We start from the raw sequence: 27635 nt of genomic DNA, 5'->3' as shown, positions 1-27635 counted from the left end.
TGGAGTAAATATGTATCTGTTTATTCCCTGATACCGGAAAATAAAAAATAAATAGAAAAAACAATTTCCCCCAGCCTGCTGTGAAAGTTGGGAGCGCATATATATATATACATTGAAAAGTAATATTAAAATACTGTATGGACTGACAAAACAATACGGGGCATAAAACTTTAATTTTATTACATTTCTTAGTTCTATGTTAATTCTTACATAAATATGGAACTATCGAGCTACATCTTAGAATATTAATGGCTACAATTATTTATTAAGCTTGCTACTTTGAGCTATGATTTATTACAAAGAAATAAGTGAGTACAATTAACTAAATAATTAAATAAATAATTTTTTTAACATTTTTTTGATAAATGAAAGATTGGTTTTACAATTTGTTAACACAAATTGAATGATAAACAGGCAGCAAAGGCTTCACAATGGACGATCTCTCGGTCGCATTGGAAACCTTCATCTTCAATGAAAGAGACATGTACTAGACATGCAATATTGGAGTGCTTTTACGGCGCTGCATCTGCTTTTCGCTCTCAATCTCAAGTAAGGTTTCGATGACAATATCCGATGCGCTTGTTACAACGTCCGACCAGTTCCTGGGAATTACAAAGGTAAAAACGTGAAGAAAAATCCAAATTTCACAGTAAATTGTTCAATTTGAAAGTGAAAATCCAGTTTCCATCCAAACAAGAGAAAGAAAGTTATGGTGATCTTTACCCTTTCAAGGAGTCGAAAGTGAGTCCTACAGTGTACTTAGCCTCTTCAAGAGCCCAGTTAAACCTCCGTATATCCTCCATAGGACATTTTCCATTGTTCACAACACGAAGTTGTGAGGGCTTAATGTCACAAAAGATAGGGATTACCTTTTTCTTTGACTCCATAATAAGAGCTAATTCATGAAGACAGAAGTATGACTCACAATACCGAGGAGAAAAAACAGTAACACCAACCTTACATTTCCTTATTGCACTATTGATATTATCAAACAACTTATCTCCTGGCTTCATGTTCTTGTTGTCCAAGAAAGGATGTAGGTTTAACCGGGAAAGGTGGTCGTAAAGCAAAGTAGCAACCGTTCTCTTTGTGTCGATCCCTCTGTGGTTAATGAAAACATCACAAGGTTTGGTAACACGATTTGCTAGGAGAAATAGGGATGAGCGATGCATGGTTACTAGAGAAACAATTTAGTTGTAGATCGTTCTCTCAGCAGATAATTTCTTTTCTTTTGCTTTGTTTCTTATAGCTTGTGTTGTTATTGTAGAAGGGTAGGTTGATGGCTTTACCTTATATAGAGTCAGGCCTGGGTCCTTGATTCGTTGGATTATTCTTTTGAAAAAAAAAAAAAAAAGGTCCCCTTCGTGGTTTAATAGAGAATACGTTCATCTTGATTGACTGTTTTACCTCTTCTGTTGAATTTGAAGGAAGAATTTTATATGAAAAGGTTGAAGATCAACACACAGCCGTATATATGTTCGAATTGACAGAAGATGAAAACAACAAAACCTTGACCACCTATAGGCTTTCTGCTGGGAATCATGTTGAACCCTTCAAAGAAGTTACGATCTTAAATAATATATTTAAACTTTAAATGCATGCAGGGACAGAACAATATATGTCAGCTTGACAAATACAAGCGAATTAATGAGGAAGAAACTGCAAAAATCACGTGGATTAAGACTCTCAAGGGTGTTCAAAGTAAATGCCACTATTTATGTACGATTTCTTACTATATATTTTCTCTAATATTATAAGGACAGCTAAACACTCATTAACCTAATATCCATCTAAATAAATTTAATTCAGGTATTTACCTCTTTCAAGGGTTTATTTGACTATAGGAAAATTCATCAATTAATCTTCATCGACTTCATAAAATAAAACCTTTCTTACATCGTGCTAAAAGGGCTACAAACACGTATAAATTAGTAATTATGTATCGAGTAACTTATTAAAATAAAATAGATTCAAATCTTAATAATTTTAGTTATTATATAATATAGCAAGAGAGGGCTACCTCCAAGATGCAACAAGTCTTTTAATAAATAAAAACAAATGTGAGATTGAAAAGCCTATTGAAATTAAGATATATGGTTGCTATTAATTAATTATGCGCTGGTTTTGGATTAAAATTTTAACTAATATACTAAAATATAATTATAAAAGTCTATTTTTCCCCCTAGATGTTGTATAGTTTTCATAGTTATTATTTTTTTAGTTCAAGATAGTAAAGGTCCGTTTTGGTCCCTAGATTTTCTATACTTTTCATATTTTATCCTTTTTGTTTTAGTTAAAGAGGGTAAAAATATATTCTGGTTCCTCTATTTTTTTTATTTATATAAAATCAAATCAAATCATGCGGTGAAAATACAATGAACAAATATACTCTCTCAGCATTATGTAGCCTATGAATTAAAGTTACATAGCTTTAGAGAGTGTGCTTTAATAAACTATGAGTTTATATACTTGGTAGTATATATATTCAATTATGATAACCTTATCCCCTACTCATCGAAGAAACCAAATTTATCTAACAACCTTTGCTAAATGGAGTTTTGAAAATGAAGCATAAAATAAGTTTAGAGGATAAGTACCATATGTAAAGGTCGTGACCTTTCCAATGGATATAGTTTTTGTTAAGGAATTGTTTGTGTTCCTGAAGATGCTTATAAGGATTTACATACAAAGATGAACAACATCTCTTAAGTATAAAGCCTTTAGTTTTTCCATTTTTTATTATAAAAAAAATATTATATTTAGTTTTAATATATTTTAGAATTATGTTTTCTATTGATTAATTTTAATACTATCATTCACGTGTCATCATCTATTATCATTTGTTTGAATCAATTGAAGAATTTGGTTAACTTCATATAAATTTATAATGAAATGTTTAAAATCATCAAATTAATAGCATGGGTTGTATTTGAAATTGAAGTTTGATTTGAATAAATGTAAAAAAATAATGATATTTTTTGTATCATTCATGGCAAGCTTGAGATGGATTGGATTCGGTGGTTGAAATTAAAAATCTTTCAACGGGTCTATAAGCACAAAGTCTGATCAAGGTGAGATGCGAAATAAAATCCTTATATTTTTAAGATGATGATGATGGTGATTAATTGGGTACGAGACTATATAATGTGTGATGATGTCCTCAAAAATCCAAGTAGTTTAGGAATAGAGCTTCCGGGTTAGATAATTAGTTAATCAATTGGTCCTAGCAAGCTCATCAATTTTTCCTAGTCAAGGTGGTTGGCAACTTATACTTAGTATTTGGTAGGTCAAAGTGGCTTGTAGCTAGTACCTGCAAAATGTTTTTTTTGATAAAGGTGAGGACTCTCCGATATTTAAATAAATACTTTTTAAAGAGAAAAAATAGAATAATATTTTAGAAAAAGATGTTCTGAAGGTATATATGTAATGGAGAATGAAGATTGTAAACTTTTGTTCTAAAGGTTTCATAATGTAATTATAACTCATGAATCTTATCCTTTTATGAAGATGAGGGTGTGAAATTAAATTTTTTTAACCCTCAAATGGTAGTTAAGTGTTAACCCATGGGGGTTTAGGTAACAACATTTTTTAGAGTGGGGTTTTAAAATATTGATTTATTATTTATTATTATTTTTACTGATTTCATTTAATATTGATTTAAAAATTATTGAGTCTTATAATTAAAACAAAATTATACACCTACCAAATATCTTTAATACTTTTCCATTAATGTATTTTTTTATATCAATAACATTTATTCTTTAATATTTAACCTTCAATTTTTAATTTGAAATAGCCTGCCAATTGCAGACACGAATAATGGTTTTTAACCCAAAATAATGTGGAGCTTGTACTGCAGGTTAATTAATTTTGACAAGTCATCACCTCAAGTAGTTGCGAAGCTAGGCTCAAACAAAAGTTGCGTGGAGCCTACCTTATTCTGAGTTTTCAACGTTGATTCTACTCTACATGCATGCATTACTTGTCAAGAAAGTTATTATTCATGTCTTGCTCACGTGATTTTTCTTTTATATTTTGACCAATTCTACGAATTCTTATTAAATAGTTAGTTTTTTTTTTGTTTTTGTAATGACTCAATATATTTTTATATTTCTTAATATATCTATTTTGTTTTTTTAGATAATATCCGATTCTTTAATTCGTATCTTTGTTACATTTCTCATTTAAATTGATAGAATTGTATTTTCATTATAAAATTATCCTTTAAATATATAAAGATATATAAAAAAATTATTGGGTTTCCTGAAACACATAAACGCGACGGAAATGATAAATTTAAATCTTTTAGGAGTCTCAAGGATCATGTTCGACAGATATAGGGTTATTAAGGTTTATACAAAGATTACTTGAAGATCAGATTTTATTTTTTACTTTGAATATTTACTTCAAGATTAGGTTGTCACAAATTATAAGTCGTTCAATTGTCTTGTCTCTCTAATAGTAATTCACACGAACTAACACTGAGAAATCTTTTAAACCCTTTTAGAAGAAAGAGATTCTTATACCTTAGAGTTCTAGATCTTTTTTTTTTTTGTATTAATTAGGTGTTTATAAATTGTACTCTACCCACCCTTTTCATCACAAAAAATAGAAGGAATAGCATTCTATTTATAGTGAAATCTAAAAAACCTTATAAATGGTAAAATATCAATTTGTCCCTTAAATAATATCACATATATTATTTTAAACTCATTTTAGAAATTTATTCAATCAAGTTCTTACTTAATTGTTTCTAGGTCTAGATTTGCATTTCCCTATATTAATTATATTCTAGTTCTCAATTTCTAAAAATTATTTATAATCAAATCACACTTGATTAATCATCTCAGTTTAATTTTTTACCAATAGTTCTTATGTGTGTGACCCATTAGGTTCTCATAATAAGTTGATCCAAATATAAATCATAATCCTAAATAAAATAGGATTAAATAAATTAAACAAATTAATTTATTATCAATTCAATAATTGATTGATTTATACTTGAAAATCAAGTACAATGTCTAGCAACATGTCATTAATCAGGAACATTTAGGAACAATGCTTTGATGCAATAGAAATTACATAATTATAACAACTTTATAATTTCTTTTGCAAAGTATTTTTGTCCCAAAAACTTTATTTTTACTCTAGATTCATTAATCAAATATTTAATAAATATTAAAGATAAATAAAATTTTATTAATAAATTAAATACACACACACTTGAACAAAGTTAATGCCACATATAACCAATTTATTGGTTACAGGAGCATATACAACAAAAAATTACTCAAAATATTTTAAGAAAATGCAAAAATATTCAAAATTGCTCAACCATTAAAATTTGAAGAAATAAGTTTTTTAAAAATCTAAATTTCATCCATATATAGCTTAAAGGCATTTTCAAAATGAAAGATACAATTTTGATAATTTGGACGGAAAGCTTTTGAAAAAAAAGATAAATTGAAATATATATATATATACATATATATATATATACATATATATATATATATATACATATATATATATATATATATATAATGAAGATTTATTTAATGATATTTGGAGAAAATAAGTCATTTTTATATACTATTTGGTTAACTAATTATAAAAATTTCAAAGAGGACTAGAAGAAAAGGACTTGTATGAGAATTAACAGGAAGAAATGAGATAGTATTACTTTTCAAGACATATACCTAACATTTTTATTAAATTTTAGAAACGAGAAAGAAATTAGAAAGAAAAGAATGAGAAAAACTAGAGTATACATGCAGAAGCCCACTATCATTTCCTTCTACTTTCTTGGAACAGTCAGCTACTGACATCAAAAACAAAGAATAATAAGAAAAAAGGGGTATTTCCTCGAAATTACATGGGAGTTTAATTGAGGGGAAAAGTAAAATCAGTCAACTTGACCTTTTTGCACAGTTGACTCGCAAATAGGTCATAATTTGACATGGCTCTGACATTTAAAATAAAATGTCGTATCCAAAGGAATGAGTGTTAGACATTTCAAGCCCACAATTTGCACATGATAATCACAACAGGCATCAATTGTAGGACGACTTGTCTTCGACGTGCTTTATGTGTATGTATGTGTTCATTTAAGGCATTCACATTTTAGAATTTTTAATTCTATCGGTAAAATTAATAAGATAATTAATTGATAACATGTTACGTATATAGGAGGGTAAAAGTTAAACTAATCGAAATCTTTAATTAATTTGTTGATTTCTACAATAAAAAAAATTAATTATTATTGATTTTTTCTACTCCAAACGCTTTATGTGAGCATGTTTCAGCTATAGTATTGGAATTATTTTTTTATAGAGAAAACATAATCATTTTCTAATTAAAAAATGTAAATTAGTATTCTTTCCACGCGTAATTCATGTATTCTTTTTGGACAAATTGTGCAATGAAAGGAAATAGTGAATTAACACAGCAAAAATAATTTAAGAAATATTAGCAATTTTTTTTTTTTTGATGTTACGGTTTGGTTTAGAAACGTGATATTTTATTAAATATTGCATTTATGAATTGTAACATGAATTAAAATGTAACATTGATTTCTGAACCATAACAAAATTTTAAAAGATGACATGATTCAGAATCGACACATCAATTAAATTCTAGTACCATTAAGTAGGATGAGCTGGTTGACCAGTTCATAATAGTCAATTAAACTAGCCGACCACTTGACACTGAAAAATAGAGGTAAGTTACTTTGTGAATAGTAATTTTTTTAGATTTTAATTGGAGTTTGCTTTTGAATCTACAAATTAGACAAAGATGTATATTTTGACACATAAAACATATTTAGAAGAAAAAGTTTATAAAATCATGGATTTTGTGTGAACCGGTCGACCAATTCATACAACTATATCAACCAGCCGACCAGTTGAGTTAGAGGATTGGTAGTGAGGCTACTGCCCTTCCAAGCATCAAATTTCCCCAACATATAAATCTAACAAAAAAAACATTTTTTATGAGATTTATTATTTACTTTGTTAATCTGGCATACAATTTAGTTAATGATTTTAGAAAGTTAAAAACTTTATAATTTTAACAAAATTTAGACAGAGTTTTTTCTATATAAAAACTATACCTAAAATTTTATCCCGCTTAAAAAAAACCTGCAAAGAACCACAAAAACCAAACTCAATAAATTCTCACATTTTATAATCAGAAGTAGCCCTACAAATACAAATAAAAAAAATTGTGTTTGTGTGTGTGTGCGCGTGCGCAAAATAAATCTCAAATACTTAAATAATACAACATTCAAGTAATTGAAATCCCAAAATATATAAACATAACTTATCTATCTGTTTACATCGTCTACTTGATGATCTGGACTCATCAATAGCACGACTGGATCCAGCTCCTACACATGCTTAAGTGGTCTCGTTTTCTGTCACGGCATCATTAAGAATTAATCTCTCTCCAAATATATTAAGTCTAGTGCAATAAACATCAAACCACTAAGACACATAGGTGTGACATTCGTTTTCTTTGTTAATATTATGAAGCACAGATATGGCCTCTCAATCATCTCATAGCATGAAGTCAACCTAATATTAATAAAATATTAATGTTAAATTAAAATATTAGTAAATAAAACCCAAAATTTAACATCTATTAATTATAAAAAAGATTTAATTACTTATGATATTTTAAATCCGCTAGGCATATTGCTCGTACTACATGTATCCTACTATGACATGTTTTCTTATTATGGCTTGTGTTATTGCATATACCACACCTATAATATGCACAATCTTCTCTTGCATCCATCTCATTGTGCAAACAAGTAGAAATTCATCGACCACACCTGAATTTCCATCCAGTTGAGTTTGCATCAACTCGAGGACTAATACAATCACTTCATTCTAACTTATTTGATAATGGACAAAATTACATGTCATATGCTAATCTGTAGCTATTCCATATGTGTGTTCTTTTTTTGTTCTCATTCAAGCCATTGTTGATATATTAAGTAGGAGTGTGTAAAAAAATCGATAAACCGATTAAACCGAGAAAACCGGAAAAAAAAATAACCGAAAAAACCGAACCGAAAAAAAAACCGAATTAACCGATTAAAAAATCACAAAGAAATTCCGGTTCGGTTCGGTTTTGATTTCTAAAGTCTGAAACCGAACCGAACCGAACCGGTTCAACCAGCCAACACTTAAAAAAAAAGTAAGTATAAATACAACATTTTCTAACCCTAAAATCACTTTTCAACCAGCCATTAGCCACCCCTTCTCTGCATATCCCTCCCTCCCTTTAGCCTCCCCTTCCCCTTCTGTGCATATCCCTCCCTCCATTTAGCCCCCCCTCTCTGCATATCCCTCCCGCTTCTCTGCATATCCCTCTCCCTTCCCTTTACTCTCCTTTGCTTTGATTTTTTTCCCCTCCCTTTACTCTTTGTAAACCTAAAGTTACAGGCTTTATGGGGTGCATGCATGATGTGGGTAAGTGCTAAGTTGTGGATTTTTTTTCCTTTCATTCCTCCCCTTTTTTTCCCTGTTGTGTTTCTTATCTTTTGCTTGTGTGGCTGCTGGTTTGGACAATTTATTCATACAAGTTTAAGCAAACAAACATGACATCTTTTCTTTATTATGCGTAGCAGAAGCTTTGGATTTGGAGGCTCTTGTTTTAATTGTGGGCGGTCGAGGCATAGAGCATCAAAATGCCCAAACAAGGAAGATTTTTAGTTGCCTTCTTCGACGTAGGGATTAGGGATTTTTTTGGGACTGTGAACAAGTTGGAATAATTTCGGTTTGAACCGGTTTGGAAGGGGAAAAAACCAAACCGAACCGAACCGAAATTAATCAGTTTGAACTGGTTTTCAGTTCGGTTCGGTTCGGTTCAAAAAATTAAAAAAAATAAATTGGTTTGGTTGTTTATTTTGGTTCAAAACCGGACCGAACCGGAAATGCTCGACCCTAATATTAAGTCCAACATATATATTCTCTTATACCATAAATCAAATTTGCACCTTCAAGGTTCATAACACATTCTCATTAAATCTTTTTTCATAGTCAGGTCTTTGAATTTGTTATTGAAGTTGCTAACAAAATATTAGGCATAATACCGATGGTATTCTATAGGTTCATGCTAAATTTCTGCTACTCTATTTTTTATGACTACATGTTTATCTGATATTATACATATACATGTTCAATCACTAGCAACGTATCTCTGTAAGCAAAGCAAAAACATCTCCAATTAGAATTATTTTCTTCATCAACAATTGCAAAAATAAAAAAATATATCTCATTATTTACATCAAAAGCAACTATAATCAATAAATTCTCATCATATCACCGATACAAATGTGTGTCATCAATATTAATAATTGGTCTACACTACTTGAAACCTTCAATACAAGGTCTAAATGACCAAAAAAAATAGAGTTCAATTATTGGACTTGGTATTCAATTGAATGTGCAATGTGTCACTATTTAACTATTTCATTTTTAATGTCGAATGTTTGTCTAACCTCCAAATCAAACCCTCTTGTCATACGTCTATGACTAAGTGCTCAATCATGATAAACAATAGAACTAGACCCAGAAGCATCTTTAAATTCAAGAATATAAGGTGTCAATTCATAATCAATATCAACATCATTATCAATATTATCATCAATATTTACTAACACGTTCAGGTCTAAAGTCTCATCATTTTCATTGTCGCTAGGCTTAAAATAGTCAAATCTATGTTGATCAACAAATGAATTATCAAACATAGTATCATCTATCCTTAGCATCAAATTATCCAACAATAAACTATTTTTACAAACTAACTTTAAAGGATCGATAGAAGTTGTCATAAACATAGATTTTGGTCAACTACTCACATACAATAACATTAGTTCAAACCACTTTGGACGAAAAAATTAGTCATTGTCTTAAAATTGTCATCACACATAATCGGTATATGATAATACTAATACTCACCAATTTGACACCTTCAAGTTATTTCAACATCAATATCATTATAATTTCACTCAAGTCCATGACAAATAATTTCTTTCATTTCTATCTAAATTACCATTTAACAACAAATTGCTCCTGCTATTATATGTGATAATAGTGTCAGAGTAATGACATAACATAAATATGTTATAAGATACTCTATAAAAAAAATTAAAAAAAAACACAAATTGAATTCTAGTCAATTGGATTTAATTTTAACTAAATTGCATCACCTCAACCTTTATTGGAAAAATTCATAGCATATTCAATCAAATTTCAAAATTTTAACATAAAAGCAAACTTGACCAAAATTAAACATAATTCATAATACCAAATATAATTGATATTTTTATTCTCAATTACATTAAATCAAACCCAAATTCATAGCAAATTAAAATAATTCAAAGAAAATATCAAATTCATCAACTTATCAACAACTCAATGCAATGTGTAATTTGTCATAATTATATTGTATACATGCTATATTGCATGAAATCATTAAGCGTGGTTAATTACATTATTAGCTGATTCCAACAATCCATATAAAATTTCTAATTCGAAAACTTATCCAAAATTAAACCAACACATAATTAATTGAAATAATTAATTCATAATTAATTTAATTTATTTTTATGTTCAACTATATCAAATCAACTCTAATTGATCATATACATAACTAATTTATCATTAATTCAACAAACCCTAAATTCACCCTAAACCCTAAAGTCAACCTAAACAATTATTTTATTTCAACTAAACCAAACACAAATTTATAGCAATGTAGTATGTTTACCTCGTAGGACTAGAAAAACAGCTAGGGTGGCAGTGGTATCAGTGGCTAGGACGGATTTTAAACACAAAAACATCCAAGGATACTAAGAGACTAGGATGGGTTCGATTTTTTATTGTTTTATAGGGGGAAAAAGTGTTTGGTGAGTTTTTTAAAGAGATAAGGATTGAGGGTGTTGGTCAGTTTAGAGAGAGGGGGGGCTATTTCGTATGTGTGTTCTTTGATCTGAGAAGAAACTTAAATTTTAATTGATGTCGTGCTTCTAAAGCGCGACAACTATCTTGTCGCACTTAGAAATAGCGACACTTAATAAATGTCACGCTTCAGAAGTGCAATAAGATGAAAGTGATATTTCACCAAATGTTTTTAAACTTGTGTTATTCTATTAAAATTTTTAGTCTTTTTAATTATATAAAGTTTAGGAGTGATTTAAGAAGTTTCTTTAATTATGTTTTATATATATATATATATATATGGTTTTATTTGGTGTTTAATTAGACATTTAATTAAAATAATGGGATTAATCTTTTTAAAAAAAAAGAAAATCGGGGGCACAATGGCTACCTCAAGAAATAAACTAGCTCGTCATTCCAATTTTACAATGTTAATGCATATTAAGTAAAGTGTAAAAAAAGTGAAGGTAAATATTGGAATAATAATGCTCATAAATTAGCATATAAAATCCTTGTTGATTGCAGTTCTTAATTATGAAAATTCTATGTATTGATTAGTTGGATCCGATACATTTATATACCGTTATTATCGATAAGATAAGGGTATAATTAATAATCAAGAACCATCAGAACTAAAAATTTAAATGGTTAATTAGAAACTGAAATATATTTATATCCAACAATCACTACTACTGTAATAATACAACTAGGCACCAGAACGCAATGTCTCTAGAACATACGCTCCATGCAGCTGCTGGTGTTTATGGAACTGGATAATATTTGTTCTTACACATGCACTTATATGATATAGGGCATGCCTCGGACTGAGCAAGGGAGGAACATAGTGAGCTAACAATTTTTAACACACAGGGTGTACATGACCCACAAGCATGAGAGCAATCTGGTAATCTAGAGCCGGCAATTTGAAGTGGGTGTGCTCCATTTTGCTTCATTCGCTCCCTCACTACTCCCTTCGAAGTTAGTGTCAGCCTCCCCATGGTGCTGTTTCTTTTTCTTGGCCATGTAGTATATCGTTCACGGTTACTATGACGACCTGTAAAACATGACATATATTGATAATTTTTAATAAGAAGAAGAAACATGCAATACTCGTTATATAGTTTTTTGATCATGGATCACTTATGATCCACACACATACATGAACGGAGTTAGGATTCAAATATAAAGGGGGTAAAGAGAAATTTTCAAGAAGTATGAGAGCAAATGTCTTGAAAGAAAAGGGATGGATTTGAACTACCAGAATTGATGGTGGCTATAATGAATTTTTTTGAAAAATAAAAGGGTGCAATTTCCCCTCTTCTCCTCGATGCAAGTCCCTAGCTTGTTGTGTATAAATGGTTAATTCTACGTCAAGATCGAAAATTGACCTCCATAAATCCTTGTGTGTGCATGTATGCATGTATGTATCGAATTGAGATTTGATATACAGGCTCTTTTCACTAGAAAGAATGTTGATCGAGTCTTACTTCTAAAGATTGATGTATATTCAACGAAGTGGAGATTAAGAAGTAAGAATATAGATATATTACGCACACAAAACTAAAAATCATGCATAGGACGGAGCCCTGTACTTACTAATTCTGACAGCAGACATGGTCATGAGTGGAATGATGAGAGCGGCAGCAACAAATATTGCCAAAACGTAGAAGAGTGGATGTTTCATTGCCCTGGGATTTAATTTCGTAAAATTATTGAGCCCTACAATCAGAGATAGCAAGAGGGAAGTGTGAGAAGGTGTGTATTTATAAGGGTTGGCGAAAAAAGAAGGTATTGAAGTGTGTCACAGGCCTTCTATGGGAAAGAGAGATTGAGCTCACATGAAAATGGGGAACCCAAAGTCCTCACATGGATTCGTCTTCCACACTGAATTGCCTGAGCATCTTGTGTCCCCCTGTAAAGTATGATATTGCCATGTGTTAAAATTCTGTTGGTTCTGTAATTAATGAAGTGCCTTGACATGGTTCTACATTGGTCAAAACCAAAAAAAAAACACCAGAAATTTTAAGACTTCAAGAGACTGAGAGGCAGATAAGCGCAAGCTTCTTGTCCTTGCCGCTTGGTTCTTGGCCTCTTGGGGCTGGCAGTGACAGCTCTCTCTCTAAAGGTAATATTTTACCCAATGATTTTTTTATTTATTTATTAGTATTTTAACATTTCTAATTTTTGGAAGTCTTTTTATGTAATTTAATTATTTTTTTCAAATTCAAATTTGCGTTTATTCCATTTTTTATTATTTTAAAAAAATATTTATAATTTTATCATGCCTCAACCCACATATAATTGACACTTAGCAATTAAATATAACATAACTAGATAAAAGGACAAAAACCTTAATGAATCAAAAGTACAAGGATACAATTAGTAAAAAATTGTTTAGGGAAAAAATTAAAAGACATAGGAACAAAACCTACCACTAACCTCTAAAGAAACGGCGGGACAGCTACAAGGCCTCTATCAATTGTTTGGGAATTTGGGCCTCTATTAATTATCTGGTAAATCAGGGCCTATAAATATAGCAGGCAGATCATTGTTATTGGGCCAATAAAAGCCCTTTGCGAGAGAACCGGGCTAGAGAAAAGAAGAACAGCCCATTTAGGCCCAACCAAGTCCTCAAGGAATAAGGATTCGGCAAGCACACTTGTTCCTTCTCTTTTCTTTTTCTGAGTGGTGAATAAACTATCGGGAAGCAGCAGAAGCAGCAGCAATAATAATACTCGTACATGAACAGATTAATGAATCTTAAGAAATAAATAGACAGTACCTTCCCCTCAAAACACAAGCATTATACTGTTTTGTCCAATATTAAAAAATCAAAGCATTATCCAGTGGTTAAGATGCGAGACAAGATGAAAGCATTTGTAAGAGAAATGACCCTTCTGGCTGCTTCTGTTTGTGGATTGTAAGTTTGCTTGTTTGGTAACGCTGGTGGTTGCAATTTCTTGTCGATTAGATGCAAGGTGAAGGTGACAATAGTAAAAGTAGGAATTTGAACCCAGAACTGTCACAGTTCACATGGTTGTCTGGTCATCATCATTGACAATTTGTCATCATAAACATAGCACATTCATGAAGCTCTGGTGAGGTGAATTGTAAGCTCATTCCATGATTTGCTCCATTCCCATCCACATGACTACATCTGACATTTTCAGACATTTTTTGTATTTTACTTCCCTGTAAAATTTAAGCTTTTCTTTGCTTGCTATCGGATGGCACATCATACATTGCCCTCTTGTTGACTGATCACTGTCGCTATATATATTGCGTAGCAGCTTTGGTCCTACACCACATGATGAACTGTGAAGAACTAATATTTGTACATTTTGGGGACTAATTTTGCTCATTGTCGAATCTTGAATTGAATAAAAAATTCTACACGCTCTTGTTCGTGTTCTAATTTATAGAATTTGAACGTGGGGGCTTGAAAAGTTTAATCCCTAACGTTCAAAACAACAAAAATGTCTGCCTCGGAGAAAAGAAATAGGTATGCTTGTGACAAAACCTGTTTTTCCGTCTTTTGAAAGCTTGCATTGCTTGCCTGAACTTGCAAGTAATAGTAATATTCTGAAGTAACAGACTCCTATATAAAATGGTGTTTAAATTATTATTTTCCTTATATTTTATAAGAAATGAAATTTTAATATTCTGAATTAACAGACTCCTATATGCTTGCAAGTAATAGTAATTATTATTTTATAAAATGGTGTTTTTCATTGTTTCTGGTTTTTTTTTTTTTTTTTGGAAGACGACCCTATGTTGATTCATATTAGCCTGCCTCTTCCAATGCAGCAGTACATTGATGTTTAGATAAATTTAGATTACCATTTTCATGGTACCTGCATTTATTTAGTGATTTTACATGTTGTCACAGTGACATTGAGGCGTAATACATATAAAAATTGATCAAAAGAAAGTCACAATATAAAATAATTTTATAGTAACTAGAAAATTCTAATTAATTTTTTTAGAGATTTAGTTAAAATGTTAGTTATATAATTGGACAGATAATAATCACTATATATATATCATATCAAGGGGAATTGTATTGTTGTTTCGTTAGTAATAATAAATTTATTTAATGTGCATACATGCTAAAATTTGCCTAAAATGATATGTGTTTTTGTTATTAATGGTAAAAGACTATTATAACCTAAGGCAATGATTTAAGATCTAGATCTAGTAACATGACTCAATTCTCTCTTTTAAAATGCAAGCATTGGATCTACAAGGACGTGAGCAGTGATATGCATAAGTATGTTAAAGATTATATTGATTGAAACATGTTTGAAAGTCATCACTCATATTCAATGAGTTTACGTGGGATTACACTGATCCAACCCAAATATATTAATCGCACCAAACAAAGATATTCCAAAACAAGAACATATAAATAAATTCAAAACATATAATCGTGAAAAATTTAAATTGACACAACAAAATGATTTTTATTTTATTAATATTTTTGGTATATATTTTTATAAAAAACACATGAAACATCTTAAAGTCATTTTGAAACACGATGTAAAATGGTGTGTTAAACAATTTCATTATCCATCGATCAACTTTCTAGAATAACATCCAATGATTGTTCATTTATCTTAAATGGGTCTATAAATAATAAAACTATTAATACACCATAATATTGCAAAAGAAAATATATTTCAAAGATAATTGGAATGCAATAAAGTAATGTGTTAAATAATTTCATTACCTACCAATCAAAACTCTAGAACAACAATTAATGATTGTTTATTTATCATAAATAGATCTATGAATAATTAAACCATTAATACATTATAATATTGCAAAGTAAAAGATATTTTAAAGATAGCTTGAATGCAATAAAGTAATATATTAAGTGATTTCATTATCCATCAATCAACAGTATATGACAACGACTAGCGACAATTCATTTATTCAAGGTGAATTTGTTGATAATAAAACCATTAATACACCACAATATTGTAAAAGAAGAAAACTATTTTAGGAATTTTTGAATGCAATAATATAATGTGTTAATTAATTTCATTACCCATTAATAAACACTCTAGGATAATGATAAGTGACAATTCATTTATTTTAGACAAGTTTGTGAGTAATAAGATTATTAACACACAAGATTGTGTGTTAAAACCATTTATACACAACACAACCAATAGATAACAACGTCATCACACATAAAAAAAAACATTAATATAACAAATAAAAACAATGCCACCACATAACAAAAACAATATCCACACAATATAACAATTCTAAAACACATCAACACACATCAAGTTTTACACTGAGATCAAATCATCATGCCTCGAATAAACATGTTGCAACCCTCCTAACCCCACAAGGTAATGATTTTGATCTTATTTCACCGTAAAAATAAATTTTTGATGGCATCATACTCTTGGAATTACCACACAATGGTATGGACCCTAACATTTCAAATATTTTGCAACAACATGTATGAAATTTAATAACATGTTAAAATTATTCAAATTCAAATATTTCATCAAAATATTCATAGAATTCAATAACATGATAACAAAGTCTAAAATAATCAATAAAATGTGTTTGGGTTCTAGAGCAACTAGGTTTAATTAAAAGTTACTGGAACAGTGATTAGCAGCGATGACAAATCTTATAGTGTTTGCTCGTGGCTTCATTCTATAGCGATGACAAATATTTCATCCACTGCTGCTGTTAGGACGCATCACCTAGCATATCAACCCTTTGAAGTAACCATCTAGGTGGTGGCCCAGTGGTAAGAGTTTGGGACCAAGCGGTTTGCTCCCTCTGTGGTCTCAGGTTCGAGCCCTGTGGTTGCTCATATGATGGCCACTGGAGGCTTACATGGTCGTTAACTTCAGGGCCCGTGGGATTAGTCGAGGTGCGCGCAAGCTGACCCGGACACCCACGTTAAACTAAAAAAAAAAAAAACCCTACTATGTACTTTGTGTCATACACCTCTAACCGAGGAAAGAGATCGAGCCTGGAAAAGGTTTGACTTTTCTTGTTCTTTTTTTTCTCCTTCCCGGCTTGTTTTCCGTTCTCTCTACTGCTTAGTTGATGCTCTGGTGGTATTAAAGGAATGCTTTGGCTGTGCTTGCGATGGTAGTACTTAATCGTCTAAAAGCTGAACCTGGAAGATATACTAAATTAATGTGATGCAGAAGACAGGCAGAACAAGCTGTAAAGGATGGTCAGCATAGGATCCACTGTTTAATATGTTCCATATATCTTCAGATCTTGAGAGAATTTTAGCATAACTGCTCTATGTAGCAACCCATAATTATTGAACCCCAATTATTGCCTCATCAATCTTGGGTGAATTAGCAGATGAATTAGCACCGGAAAAGTACATCGACGTCCGTTTGAGTAGTAAAGTCTTCAAATCAAAGGAAAATCATTATGCATTAGGGCCCCTAAATTCGGTATGACCATCAAATAATTAATTCCTTGCATTAATATCAAAATAATTCTTTTCTGGCACTCATGACAGCTACATATAAACCAACAACGAAGCTTAAGTCGATCATGGCCAACTGAGAAAACATTATGATTATAATTTCTTATCCAACTACAATTAGGAAGCCATACCCATCCATGGCCCTCCACTCAAATGGAAGTTCCTACATGATAAGCTATGTCCAATAAATAAAACCCTACATTAACTTCGAATGGCATTGTAATAATTACAGGGATTGAATCACGACAAAAGTTAAAATGAGTACGAGGAATATGTGGTAATTAAATCCAATTTAAGAGTGTTCCCCGTGGCATTTTCTACAATACTTTTGGAAACAATCTCCAGGCGAAAAGATCATCCCATCTAATCAAAGCATTAATGCTTCTAAGCCTGCACTTTTCTGTTCTATTCCAATGTACCTATTCTGCTCCACTCGTGCATATATAATTATTCATCACCTCTAGTTTAATAATTAAGTGGGTTTCTTAGACTGGAATTTATGTACAGAAACTAACTAAGTTTGAAACTCAAAAGTATTAGGAAATTCATAAAAAAAATAATTAAGTTTTATCATACAACTATCTCAATTCAATAACTTAAACAGTTAGATGAGATTTTAAAATATAATTTATATTATTTTCTAACACATACCCTCAAATGAAAGCTCTTTGGGCTTGAAACTTGCACAGGCTCACACCATTTTATGCTTGATTTTTATCAAATAAATGGGAATGGTGATATTTAAACTTGTAATTACTTGGTTATCAAGGCTCTGATACCATGTCATAGAATCATCTTAATTCAATAGTTTAAGTTGTTAGGTAAGGTCTCAAGATATAATTTATATTATTCTCTAACAAGTTTTTATAATCTAACAATAAATAAATATTTGAGTGCATATTAAACAAACTAATCTAAGTAATTTGTTTACTTAATTAAATACTATTCCTTCTTCTTTGATAATAGAATTATGTTAAACATGAGATTAAGTTTTTCTTAATCTCAATAACTATCTTTATTTTTTCCGAATGTGGTTCTCAATTTTTCATAATCATTTCTATTAAAAGATAATCCAACAAAAGATCAAGTGGCCCAGTTCTTTTTTATTTCATTAAAAATAAATATAAAAATATTTTATAAATATCAAGCAAAGTTACAAGGATTATACAAAGTCATCGTAAGCTTCTATAGTTTTCTTCCCTTCCCTTTTCTTTTCTAAGATTTGAGAGTTTCTTGAAATTTATTCCTTAGATATATGCCGCTGTTGGAGGGAACTTCTTCTTTTTTGGTCCATTTTGTCTTCAAATATAGAGGTAGAAATCTTGTTTATATTCAGTTAAATGAAGTTTTTATTATTATAAAAATAAGTTATAAATACATATTAACAAAATTATTTATACATGTAAATTTAGAGGACGATGTGTATATATAAAAATTATTTATCCTGGGACCAACCCTTAACCATCACTTCTCCTTTTTTTTCTTAACAAACATCAGCATCAACGCACCTTAGATCAGAATTCATTCTTTGCACAGGACGTAGAATGTCAGTTCTTGTGGTCAGAGAAGAAAGTGCCTGTCGTAATTTCGCATGGGACCCACATCCTTCAAACAAAAATCATCATCACAACACGCCAATCCAGCATCCATCTCCCTCTGTGATTTTAGCTTCATCATCAGCTCTAAACTCATGCTTCTAAGTATTATATGCAACTATCCAAACATGTAGCAACAAATCAAACTGTAAAATCAGCCACCCCTTGGTTTAACCCTTTTTCACACTCTCCTCTCTCTCTCTCTCTCTCTCTCTCTCTCTCTCTCTGGTGTTCTTTCTAACAATGGATTCGAGAACTCTTCTTGATCATGCTCTCTTTCAACTCACACCCACTAGAACAAGGTACATTAAAAGAATTCCAAGCCTAAATGCATAAACACGACATCTAATGTTCTTGAAATGTTTTGCGTTGTGTGTTTGTTAATGGGTTTTTTTTTTTTTTTTTTTGCTGGGGTGGATTGGTTCTTCTTGCATGAAGATGTGATCTGGTGATTTATGCTGGTGGTGTGAATGAAAAACTGGCATCTGGGCTTTTAGAACCTTTCCTTCAACACTTAAAAACTGCTAAAGATCAGATATCGAAAGGAGGCTACTCCATTTCTCTTCGTCCTTTGTCTCCTAATGCCTTCTGGTTCACTAAAGCCACTCTGCAAAGGTAACTACTTCCGTATCAAAATATTGTTTTTTCTTGTTTATAGTTACTGCTGCTCAATTTGATAATGTGACAGATCTTTTATTCACATTGAGGTACAGTCGTGGTAATTGGTATAGTGTTAGCTGTGGAAAAAATTAACTGGCAAAAAAATATTATATCGCAGATCTCCTCTCCTGTAAATCTTGCTCAATTTGACCAGATTTGGCTGACAAGTTGTAGTAGAGTTCGTAAGGGATTCTCTCTTATCCAGGTTTTTCTGGTCATAGAAAAAGCTAGATCTTTTAGTTGGTCTGTCGCTAGTAGATTCAAGGTTTGAGATTGATAATTGACTCAAATATTGTGGTTTATTTCATTATTAATCAAGATCATTGTTTGACATTTGGAGTGAATATGATGATTGGATAGGGTTTGAGATTGATAAGCTAGTACGGACCAAAGTTGACATGAAGTATTTCAATCTTGAACTGGGTTTTGAAGGTTTACCTGATCAAATCAGACTCACTGTTCCCTGAGTTTGGAATCTGAATTATGACAAATTGGTGGCTTAAAAATTGTTCTCTCTTTACAACGACCTTATAGCTGGTTACTTTGTGTAGATTTGTCACTTCATGATTGTTTGTCATTGCAGATTTGTGTGGTTTGTTAGCTCACCAGAAGTTCTTGAGAGATTTGTGACAATAGAGACTGAACTAGAGCAGATTGAGTGTTCAGTTCAATCAAATGAACTATTCAATGCAGATGCAGAAGGTATGCTTGGAACTATGTTCTTTGTTCGTTGGAATGGTACATGGTTGAAGCTCAATCTTAATAATTTGGTTACATCTCATATAGCTGTTGATATGAGTTTTCTGTATTTGGTGGCTCAATTGGAAAGTAGGGCTACACCTAACTTGTAATTGTCATAACATTTCTCTGGTGATCTTAAGACATCTCATTTACTGAACTAACCTGGATTTGAGAAAATCTTTCAGGTGCTGCTGGGAATTACCAAAAGTCATCTGCCTCATCTAAGGTATGTCACTTAGTTGAAACTCCCTGTGTAAGAGATCGTGGTGATTTTTTTCCTAAATCCTCACATCATAAATCTAGACCTGTACTTTGATGCCTTGTTTTTTAGTCAAGAGAAGATCACAGTGGAGGCAGTAATGGTGTCCAGGAAGAAAACTCCAAGTAAATATTTCAAACTTGCAAATCTTCAAGTCTGACGATATAATATACTTAATTGAAATGCCTTTAAGTTCTCAAGCATTGACTGTTCAATCGATGGTCATGAACAGGGTTCGTCTTCAACGTGCTTTGGAATCTAGAAAGGCTGTTCTCCGCAAAGAGCAAGCAATGGCATATGCTCGTGCCTTAGTCACTGGATTTGAACCAGACTGTATAAATGATCTTATCTTCTTTGCCGATGCTTTTGGAGCTTCACGTTTAAGGTATCATAAGGAATCATCTTGTAGTGATAAACAGACTTGTATTGGATTTTGCACGTTAATATGACAAAATCAATGGTCATCCAGCATGGATGTTCTCACTGAGAACTGTTTTCCCTTTTTAATCTCGCATCACCCTACACAATGCCCCCTCCTCCATTTGGAACTTCCCACCAGTCCTTGGGCTAAGTTCGCACTTGCTACAAAATGCCAAGGCAGTGGTGCAACTAGTTCATTTGGTCATCAATGAATGAAAAATGAGTATGTCTATTTAGTGTTGATTTTATGATTGCTTTGCATTTCTAGAATACAATCTAGTTTTATGAATTCTCTTCTTGTCAAGATTCTGGATGTTAGATTCTTTTGGCCTGAAAATATTGCAGTTGAACCTTCCCTGCTCCAAATTTTAGTTAAGGTTAAAAACCTATATCTGAATCCACGTAGGGAAGCATGCATAAATTTCATGGAATTATGCAAGAAGAAGAATCAAGATCGGCTTTGGATGGATGAACTAGCAGCAATGCAGGCATCTCAGTTGGAATTGCCTTATCTTAAGACTTCTGGCATTGTTCTGGCTGGCGAGGAAAATTACCCTGGTCAAATTGGTGGTCTCTCTGGTGGGAAGCACAGTGGTTCAATTGATGCATCTGACTCGGCTACAAGTCTTGGAAGTTTAGACCTAAACCAAGGTATTGTTTAAGATCCAAGTTCCTCTACCTCCTGTTGGTCATGCTTTGGATGAAGCTATAGTGGTTAATATTAATCTCTATCTGCGATGAGCATTGAGGTGCAAGTGCCATCAAATATGCCATGCCATTATTGTATTGTTGTAGCAATTGCATGCAATCTAGTAAGTAAATGCTGATTTCTGTTTTACTCTTGTATTGTAATGGCAATTTATTATTGTTCCTGAATTATCTGTTCTCTCTTTTGTTTCCCATAGTTGATAAAAATCAGTAGAGAACTAGCAATAGTTTAAGGTTTAAACATTATAGTACTATTGGCCAGTCTTTGATGTCGCATATATATCTTTACAGATAGTGGTTTGCCAACATCAGCTCAGATGCAATCAACTGATGGGAAAGCTCATATGCCAATGCCATGGCCAAATCATCATCCCCAGTTCAAGCACAACTTTCAAGGTCCTGTATTTCAACAAATGTCCCCATATCAAGGCTACCTTTTTCCTGGTATGCAGGTCGGCTCTCCATATTTTCCAGGGAACATGCAATGGCCTCCAAATGTTGATGATTCTAGCTATGGTCAAGACTGGGAACCTGACAACCGTGAAAAGCATAAATCATCCTCCAGGAACAAGAAGTCTTCTCGTCAAAAAGAACTGCAAGCTTCTAATCAAGATGAATCCACTGAGCCTAGTGATTCCAGCTCAGAGACTGAATCGGATGAAAATCTGCGAAGTGGCAAAAAGCAGGCATCGGTGGATAAGATGCACAGGAAAAGGCATGGGAAGAAGTCATCACGAAAGGTTGTCATTCGCAACATCAATTACATTACTTCAACAAAAGATGGAGAAAAGGGCAGCATGTCTGGCAGCACATCTGATGAGGGTGGATTTATTGATGGAGAAGCTCTCAAGCAGCAAGTACAGGAAGCTGTTGGTTCATTAGAGAGACGGCATAAATCAACCTCTCGACATCACAAGAAATCACAGCGCAGCACTATAGATGGTTCAAATGGTGCTACTGATCAGGAAGGCAAGAACATAACTGAAAATAATCGTGAAGGAGAAAAAGTAGAGCACTGGGGTGCCTTTCAGAGCCTTCTCATGCAGGACAGATATTTGGACTCTTTTGGAATTGAACCTCATCCTCCACAGGTTCACAGAGATGACTTTACAGCTAAGGGCTATGAGGAGGGAAGGTCATTGGAATTTAACGTCGAATCTGAGGGAATAAGAAAGCAACGAGCATTAGCAAATGATTCGTTCATCGCAGCAAAGAGGGGACCTGGTAATGAAGGTGAGTCTCGCGTTGAAAACTTTGAAGCCAGTGCAAATGGCCACCCAGTGATGAATAAGAGGGATAGCACATATGAGGAGTTGTTGTTTTCTCAAAGAGCTGGAGAATCAGGGAACTTACCCCGACCTACCGTTGCTGATTATTCCACTGAATCTCCATTAATCAAAAGTCAAAAAGAAGGGGATTGGTTTATTAGCAGCCAACTGGACAGGGATGATCACAGGGACCATAAACCATTTAGTGATGATTATGATTCATCATTAACTGGTGAGCATTTCCAATCTGAGAAAAATAAGAAGGAAGTTCTAGCGGATGACTCGTTCATGATCCAAGCTCGACCGTTAGTTGATGATCAGTCTGATTCACTATTACGGACAGACATAAGCATTGCTCCAGATGTAATTGAAGCTACTCTATATGAGAATGAAATGAGAGAGATATCTCATGATAAATCTGAAGCATTTGATGTCTATGAACCAGATGACCTTTACATGGTGCTTGGGCGGGATTCAGCTGCTGAGCATGCTCTACCATCTTGGACTCCAGAGATGGATTATGAAACAAATACTGCTCAAGATAAGCTTCCTTCTAACAGTATGGGAACCAATGGCAAAACAAGTGTAAATTCTGGCGGAAAAGTTGCTGGTAAAGAAGTCAGGTCAAAAGTTCCTAACGGATCTCTTGGTAGAGGCAAATCTGATATCATGTCAAGGACAAAGAAACCAACTTCTGCAAGCAGAACCACACTTCCGAAGAGCAAATCCGAGAAGGTATCATAGAAGAGCAATTTTAACAAGGATTTAAGCAAGTTTTAAAGCATTTCTCCTCTTTTTGTTTCATTCCCTTCATGGAAATCATAGAAGAGCTTCATCGTATCTGAAATTGTTCAATTCTGCTCAGTTATTTAACGTCCTGACTTGATTGTTCGCTTAGCTATTACTTAACCTCCCTTCTTTGGTTGACGTTTAATTTTATCCACTTGAAAACAGGAAGAAGTAAACAGGAAGAGAATGGAGGAGTTATTGATTCAACGTCAGAAGAGAATAGCGGAAAGGAATGCTGCTGGCAGTATTCCGGCGACATCTAAGAGAATCCCTGCAGGGAAAGTATCTACTTCAACTTCCATAAAGAATGAGAAGCCTAAAAGCAAATCTCCAAGCCAAGAGACAAAGAAAGCACTCTTTAGAAGTTCCACCATTGATCGCCTTGCTACTGCTCGGGCAACCACAAAGTCGCCATCAACTGAATTGAAAGCTGCCCAACCCAAAAAGGCAAACTTGAAGGCTAATGGTTTAGCTCAGAAGACTGCTGGTGCTGATAATAAGAAACCTCCGAACACAGTCAAATCTGATGTCAATAGAAAGAAGGTTGGGACAATAGCCAGAGCAGAGAAGCCTGCGGATTTATTACCTATGCAAGCAGCACAGTCTGCAGATGAAATTGATGGTTTCAAAGATATAAAGGAGTTACACAGTGTTGCTTCTACAGAGAATAATGCAGGAAATGTGATTTCAGCTGGTAACTTGGATGATAAAGGCTGCAATGGTGATTCACTCCACATGGACTCATCTGCCCCACATAATCACTCTAGAGCAGGTGACGAGGGGTTCTCTAAAGTAGCTCCAGTAGTTTGTGAAGACATAGAAACTTCTGATAATCATGGTGAGTACATATCTGAAACAATAATACATCCTGTGCTAGAGTCACCAAACAGGGCTCTGAACCCATGCGCTGTGGATATCAGAGAAAATGGTGCTTTCAGTGAAATTTTGGAGTCACCCGAAAAAACTGAAATAGAAATATCGACCCCACCACCTGATGAAATGAACCCAGAACCAATCCACTCCAGGAAGAAATGGAACAGTGAAGATCACTCTCCTAAAGTAGCAAAAGGGTTTAGAAAGCTTCTTTTGTTTGGAAGGAAAGGTCGAGCCTCTGCTGCAAACTGATCCCACAGGACAGCTGGTGGAACTTGTGTATATGCTGCATATCTGTTCAGGGAAACAAGTACCTTAGCCCTTCCCAACCTACGATTATCCCCCCACAAATAAAAAAAACCCAAAGGAAAAGGAAAAAAAAAGAAGTGAGATCAGGACATAGCTCTCATACGTAATAAGGCCTTTGGTGTTGCTGCCATATGAGTATATTTTGTAATTTATCAGGTTTGAGATTTTCTAGGTTGAGGGTGTAAAGAGTTAATTCTTTTATTTGGTGTGTATTTTGGTTCTGTATATCATACACGGAATACTTTTTGAATCACCTGTAATATTCATTCAAATTTCTGTCTGTTTGTATACCCAGAACTCCCTGGTGCTTTATTGTTTGGTGCAATGCTTTCATTTATTCTCAACGACTAGTTACATTCCATGATGAGGCATTGTTCATTAACTTGGTAGTTATTTATCTTGAACAACAAGTCTTTGAAGATTTGTAGGCACTGTTGAGCTTACAATTTATTCAATTGCATTCGTACTTAGAACATGGGATTTGTAATATCTGATAATGAAGACAGCAGCATGAACCCACATAGCCATCAACAATTGCTGTACAACTTCAATCGTTAAAATAACAGGAATTCACCGAAAGTAGTCAAGGGTACCGTTGATTAGATAGTGTGAAGGATTTGCATTTTTATTCATTAAACCCTACCACAGTCCACAAGACATTAGATTAGACAGCTGATAAATGTGATAGCAAGAAGTCTAGCCAATACATCCTCTTTAAGTTTTCAATAATAAAAGCTTTTGCGGTGCCTATATTCTGCCTTGATATCTGTAAATTTAGCTATTACATCTTCATAGTTTGGGAGCTTTGGGTGGACATGGCTTGAGCTAGATGAGCTTCCACTTTGCGCTTTCCAATCATCGATTGAACTATCTAAAGAACTTCGACCTTTGACTGAAATTCGGTAATGATCATTGCTCAAGGGAGGAGGTACAGGTTTCGTACCCAACCTTGGCTTGGCTGGCCTTTTTGTCACGTTACTGACACTACTAGGGCTTGTACTGCTATTCCAGGAGTCGACCACACTTCTAGGAGCTTTCTTACTGCTGCTGTGACCTTGACTCAAAGACTTCACTTCCATATCATCAAGATAGATAAAAGATGTCTGATGAATCGGGAGGTTACCATAAGATGAAGTGCTAGTTGCTGATGCTTCAAGATTTCTGATTAAAACTTCATTTTTCTTAGTCTTGATATGACTTCTACCCAGACTATCAGTACTGCTTCTGTCCATATCATTATAAAGTGACTTTGTTGTTGTTGGTGTCCTGGGTTTTGAAGCCGGTATGGAACTCTCATCGCTGTCACTGCAAATATCTTGGATGTCCAAATCCAAAACTTCAGCTTTCTGCACAGATTTTCTTTGTCATTAGAAAGACTGCAAATTCAGACTAGGAAACAGAACTAATAAAACAGTTGCTGGAGTTGAGTTTATTCTAGAAAAGGAGGCTAAAACTGTACAGAAAGTTTATACCAACTTATGCAACTCATAACTTTTGTTCATATGCTTGAATACTTCTTACAGGGAATGTTCCAACATATAAATTATAAACCCACCTCCTGCCATTGTGGTCTGAAACTATGCCCAAAGTCCTGAAATCCCAGATGAATATTGTACTCATAAGAGATTCCGTTTATTAGCCATAGCTTTACATCCTCTGGCACTGAATTCACAGATAAGTTCTCTTTCATCTTAGAATCCACAAGATTTCCAGGCAATAATTCAACATTGGTAGTCTCAAATTTGCTTCCATAACGAATCTTAAACAGGCTTCGCAGCATGTGTAGCTCTGGCAGGTCACCACATCTTGAGGAAGCAAATATTAAGTTTGATATTGCCTGGCTGACATCAATAGGCAAGCATTGCCAGGCTCTGCCGAAAAATATAGAGTGATGAATAGTATGTTTAGCCACAGAGCCATGAAGTAGTAGGGTATAAAGAGAGTTATGTGTGTGTACTGTTGTTGGCTAATGTGGGGCATACTGGTGATGATACATTCACATAATTGGTTGATCTGATCATATGCAGCCAATAGGCATTGGTCCTTGTAGAGTTGCTGGACCTACACCTCATTTTAAGAGAACTTTTGGTTAGCTGTAAGCTTATAGATACATATAGTGTATTATGGAAAGGATACATATATTTTATAAAGGAAAGGATCAAGATGGGAAAAATCAAAGGGTACCCTCGTTAAGGCTTGCTGAAGCCGGTCATTCTGAAGGAGTTGAGCGATGTCGGCACGCGATTGTCGTATGATTGACTCTCTCCTGTGCTTTTGTGCAGCTAGATGAAGCTGAAGTTGCTCTATCAGCCTCTTGCTGCAACACAAACAGTACAAATTACTGAAAGAACAGATTATTTGGAAATTGTGAGGAATGATTCTAATTCCTTAATGAGTTGTTAATTGAAATGTATCTAGCCTCTAGGAATATGTGAGCAATTTAGCCAGAGTGCCTAGCCTGACACCAATGAGCTAGTACTCTCACAAAGCAAGAAGAATTAGGACTCGCTCAAAAGATGGGAGGGGGTTCAACGGCCATTCAAGTCTAGTTTTTCTAGCTTGGTATGTTGAGATAGATGTGAA

At 33.3% G+C, this 27635-nt stretch overlaps 3 protein-coding genes across 3 annotated transcripts; 1 reads left to right on the top strand and 2 right to left on the bottom strand.

The window, feature by feature from the left end:
* Positions 1-318: 318 nt before the first annotated feature.
* LOC7460839 (TIR-only protein) lies at positions 319-1227 on the bottom strand. Its single transcript, XM_002316879.3, has 2 exons — positions 724-1227; positions 319-602 (listed from the first exon to the last, which is right to left on the bottom strand). Exons 1-2 carry the CDS (start codon positions 1170-1172, stop codon positions 488-490), a joined length of 564 nt encoding a protein of 187 aa, XP_002316915.2. The 5' UTR covers positions 1173-1227; the 3' UTR covers positions 319-487.
* A 17704-nt stretch (positions 1228-18931) lies between these two features.
* LOC7460838 (COP1-interacting protein 7) lies at positions 18932-25364 on the top strand. The gene is made up of 9 exons (XM_024581065.2): positions 18932-19327; positions 19464-19640; positions 20269-20387; positions 20612-20652; positions 20758-20810; positions 20918-21070; positions 21512-21756; positions 22105-23816; positions 24036-25364. The coding sequence occupies exons 1-9, from the start codon at positions 19269-19271 to the stop codon at positions 24993-24995; spliced, it is 3519 nt and encodes a 1172-aa protein (XP_024436833.2). The 5' UTR covers positions 18932-19268; the 3' UTR covers positions 24996-25364.
* Positions 25365-25651: 287 nt separating this feature from the next.
* On the bottom strand, positions 25652-26947 carry LOC7462349 (uncharacterized). Its single transcript, XM_024611628.2, has 2 exons — positions 26608-26947; positions 25652-26398 (listed from the first exon to the last, which is right to left on the bottom strand). Exons 1-2 carry the CDS (start codon positions 26830-26832, stop codon positions 25775-25777), a joined length of 849 nt encoding a protein of 282 aa, XP_024467396.2. The 5' UTR covers positions 26833-26947; the 3' UTR covers positions 25652-25774.
* Positions 26948-27635: the final 688 nt, after the last annotated feature.

This window comes from Populus trichocarpa, chromosome 11, assembly GCF_000002775.5.
Source record: "Populus trichocarpa isolate Nisqually-1 chromosome 11, P.trichocarpa_v4.1, whole genome shotgun sequence".
Classification (NCBI taxonomy): Eukaryota; Viridiplantae; Streptophyta; class Magnoliopsida; order Malpighiales; family Salicaceae; genus Populus; species Populus trichocarpa.
Note: the sequence above shows the minus strand (reverse complement) of the source record. Positions and strands in the feature narration are given on the sequence as shown.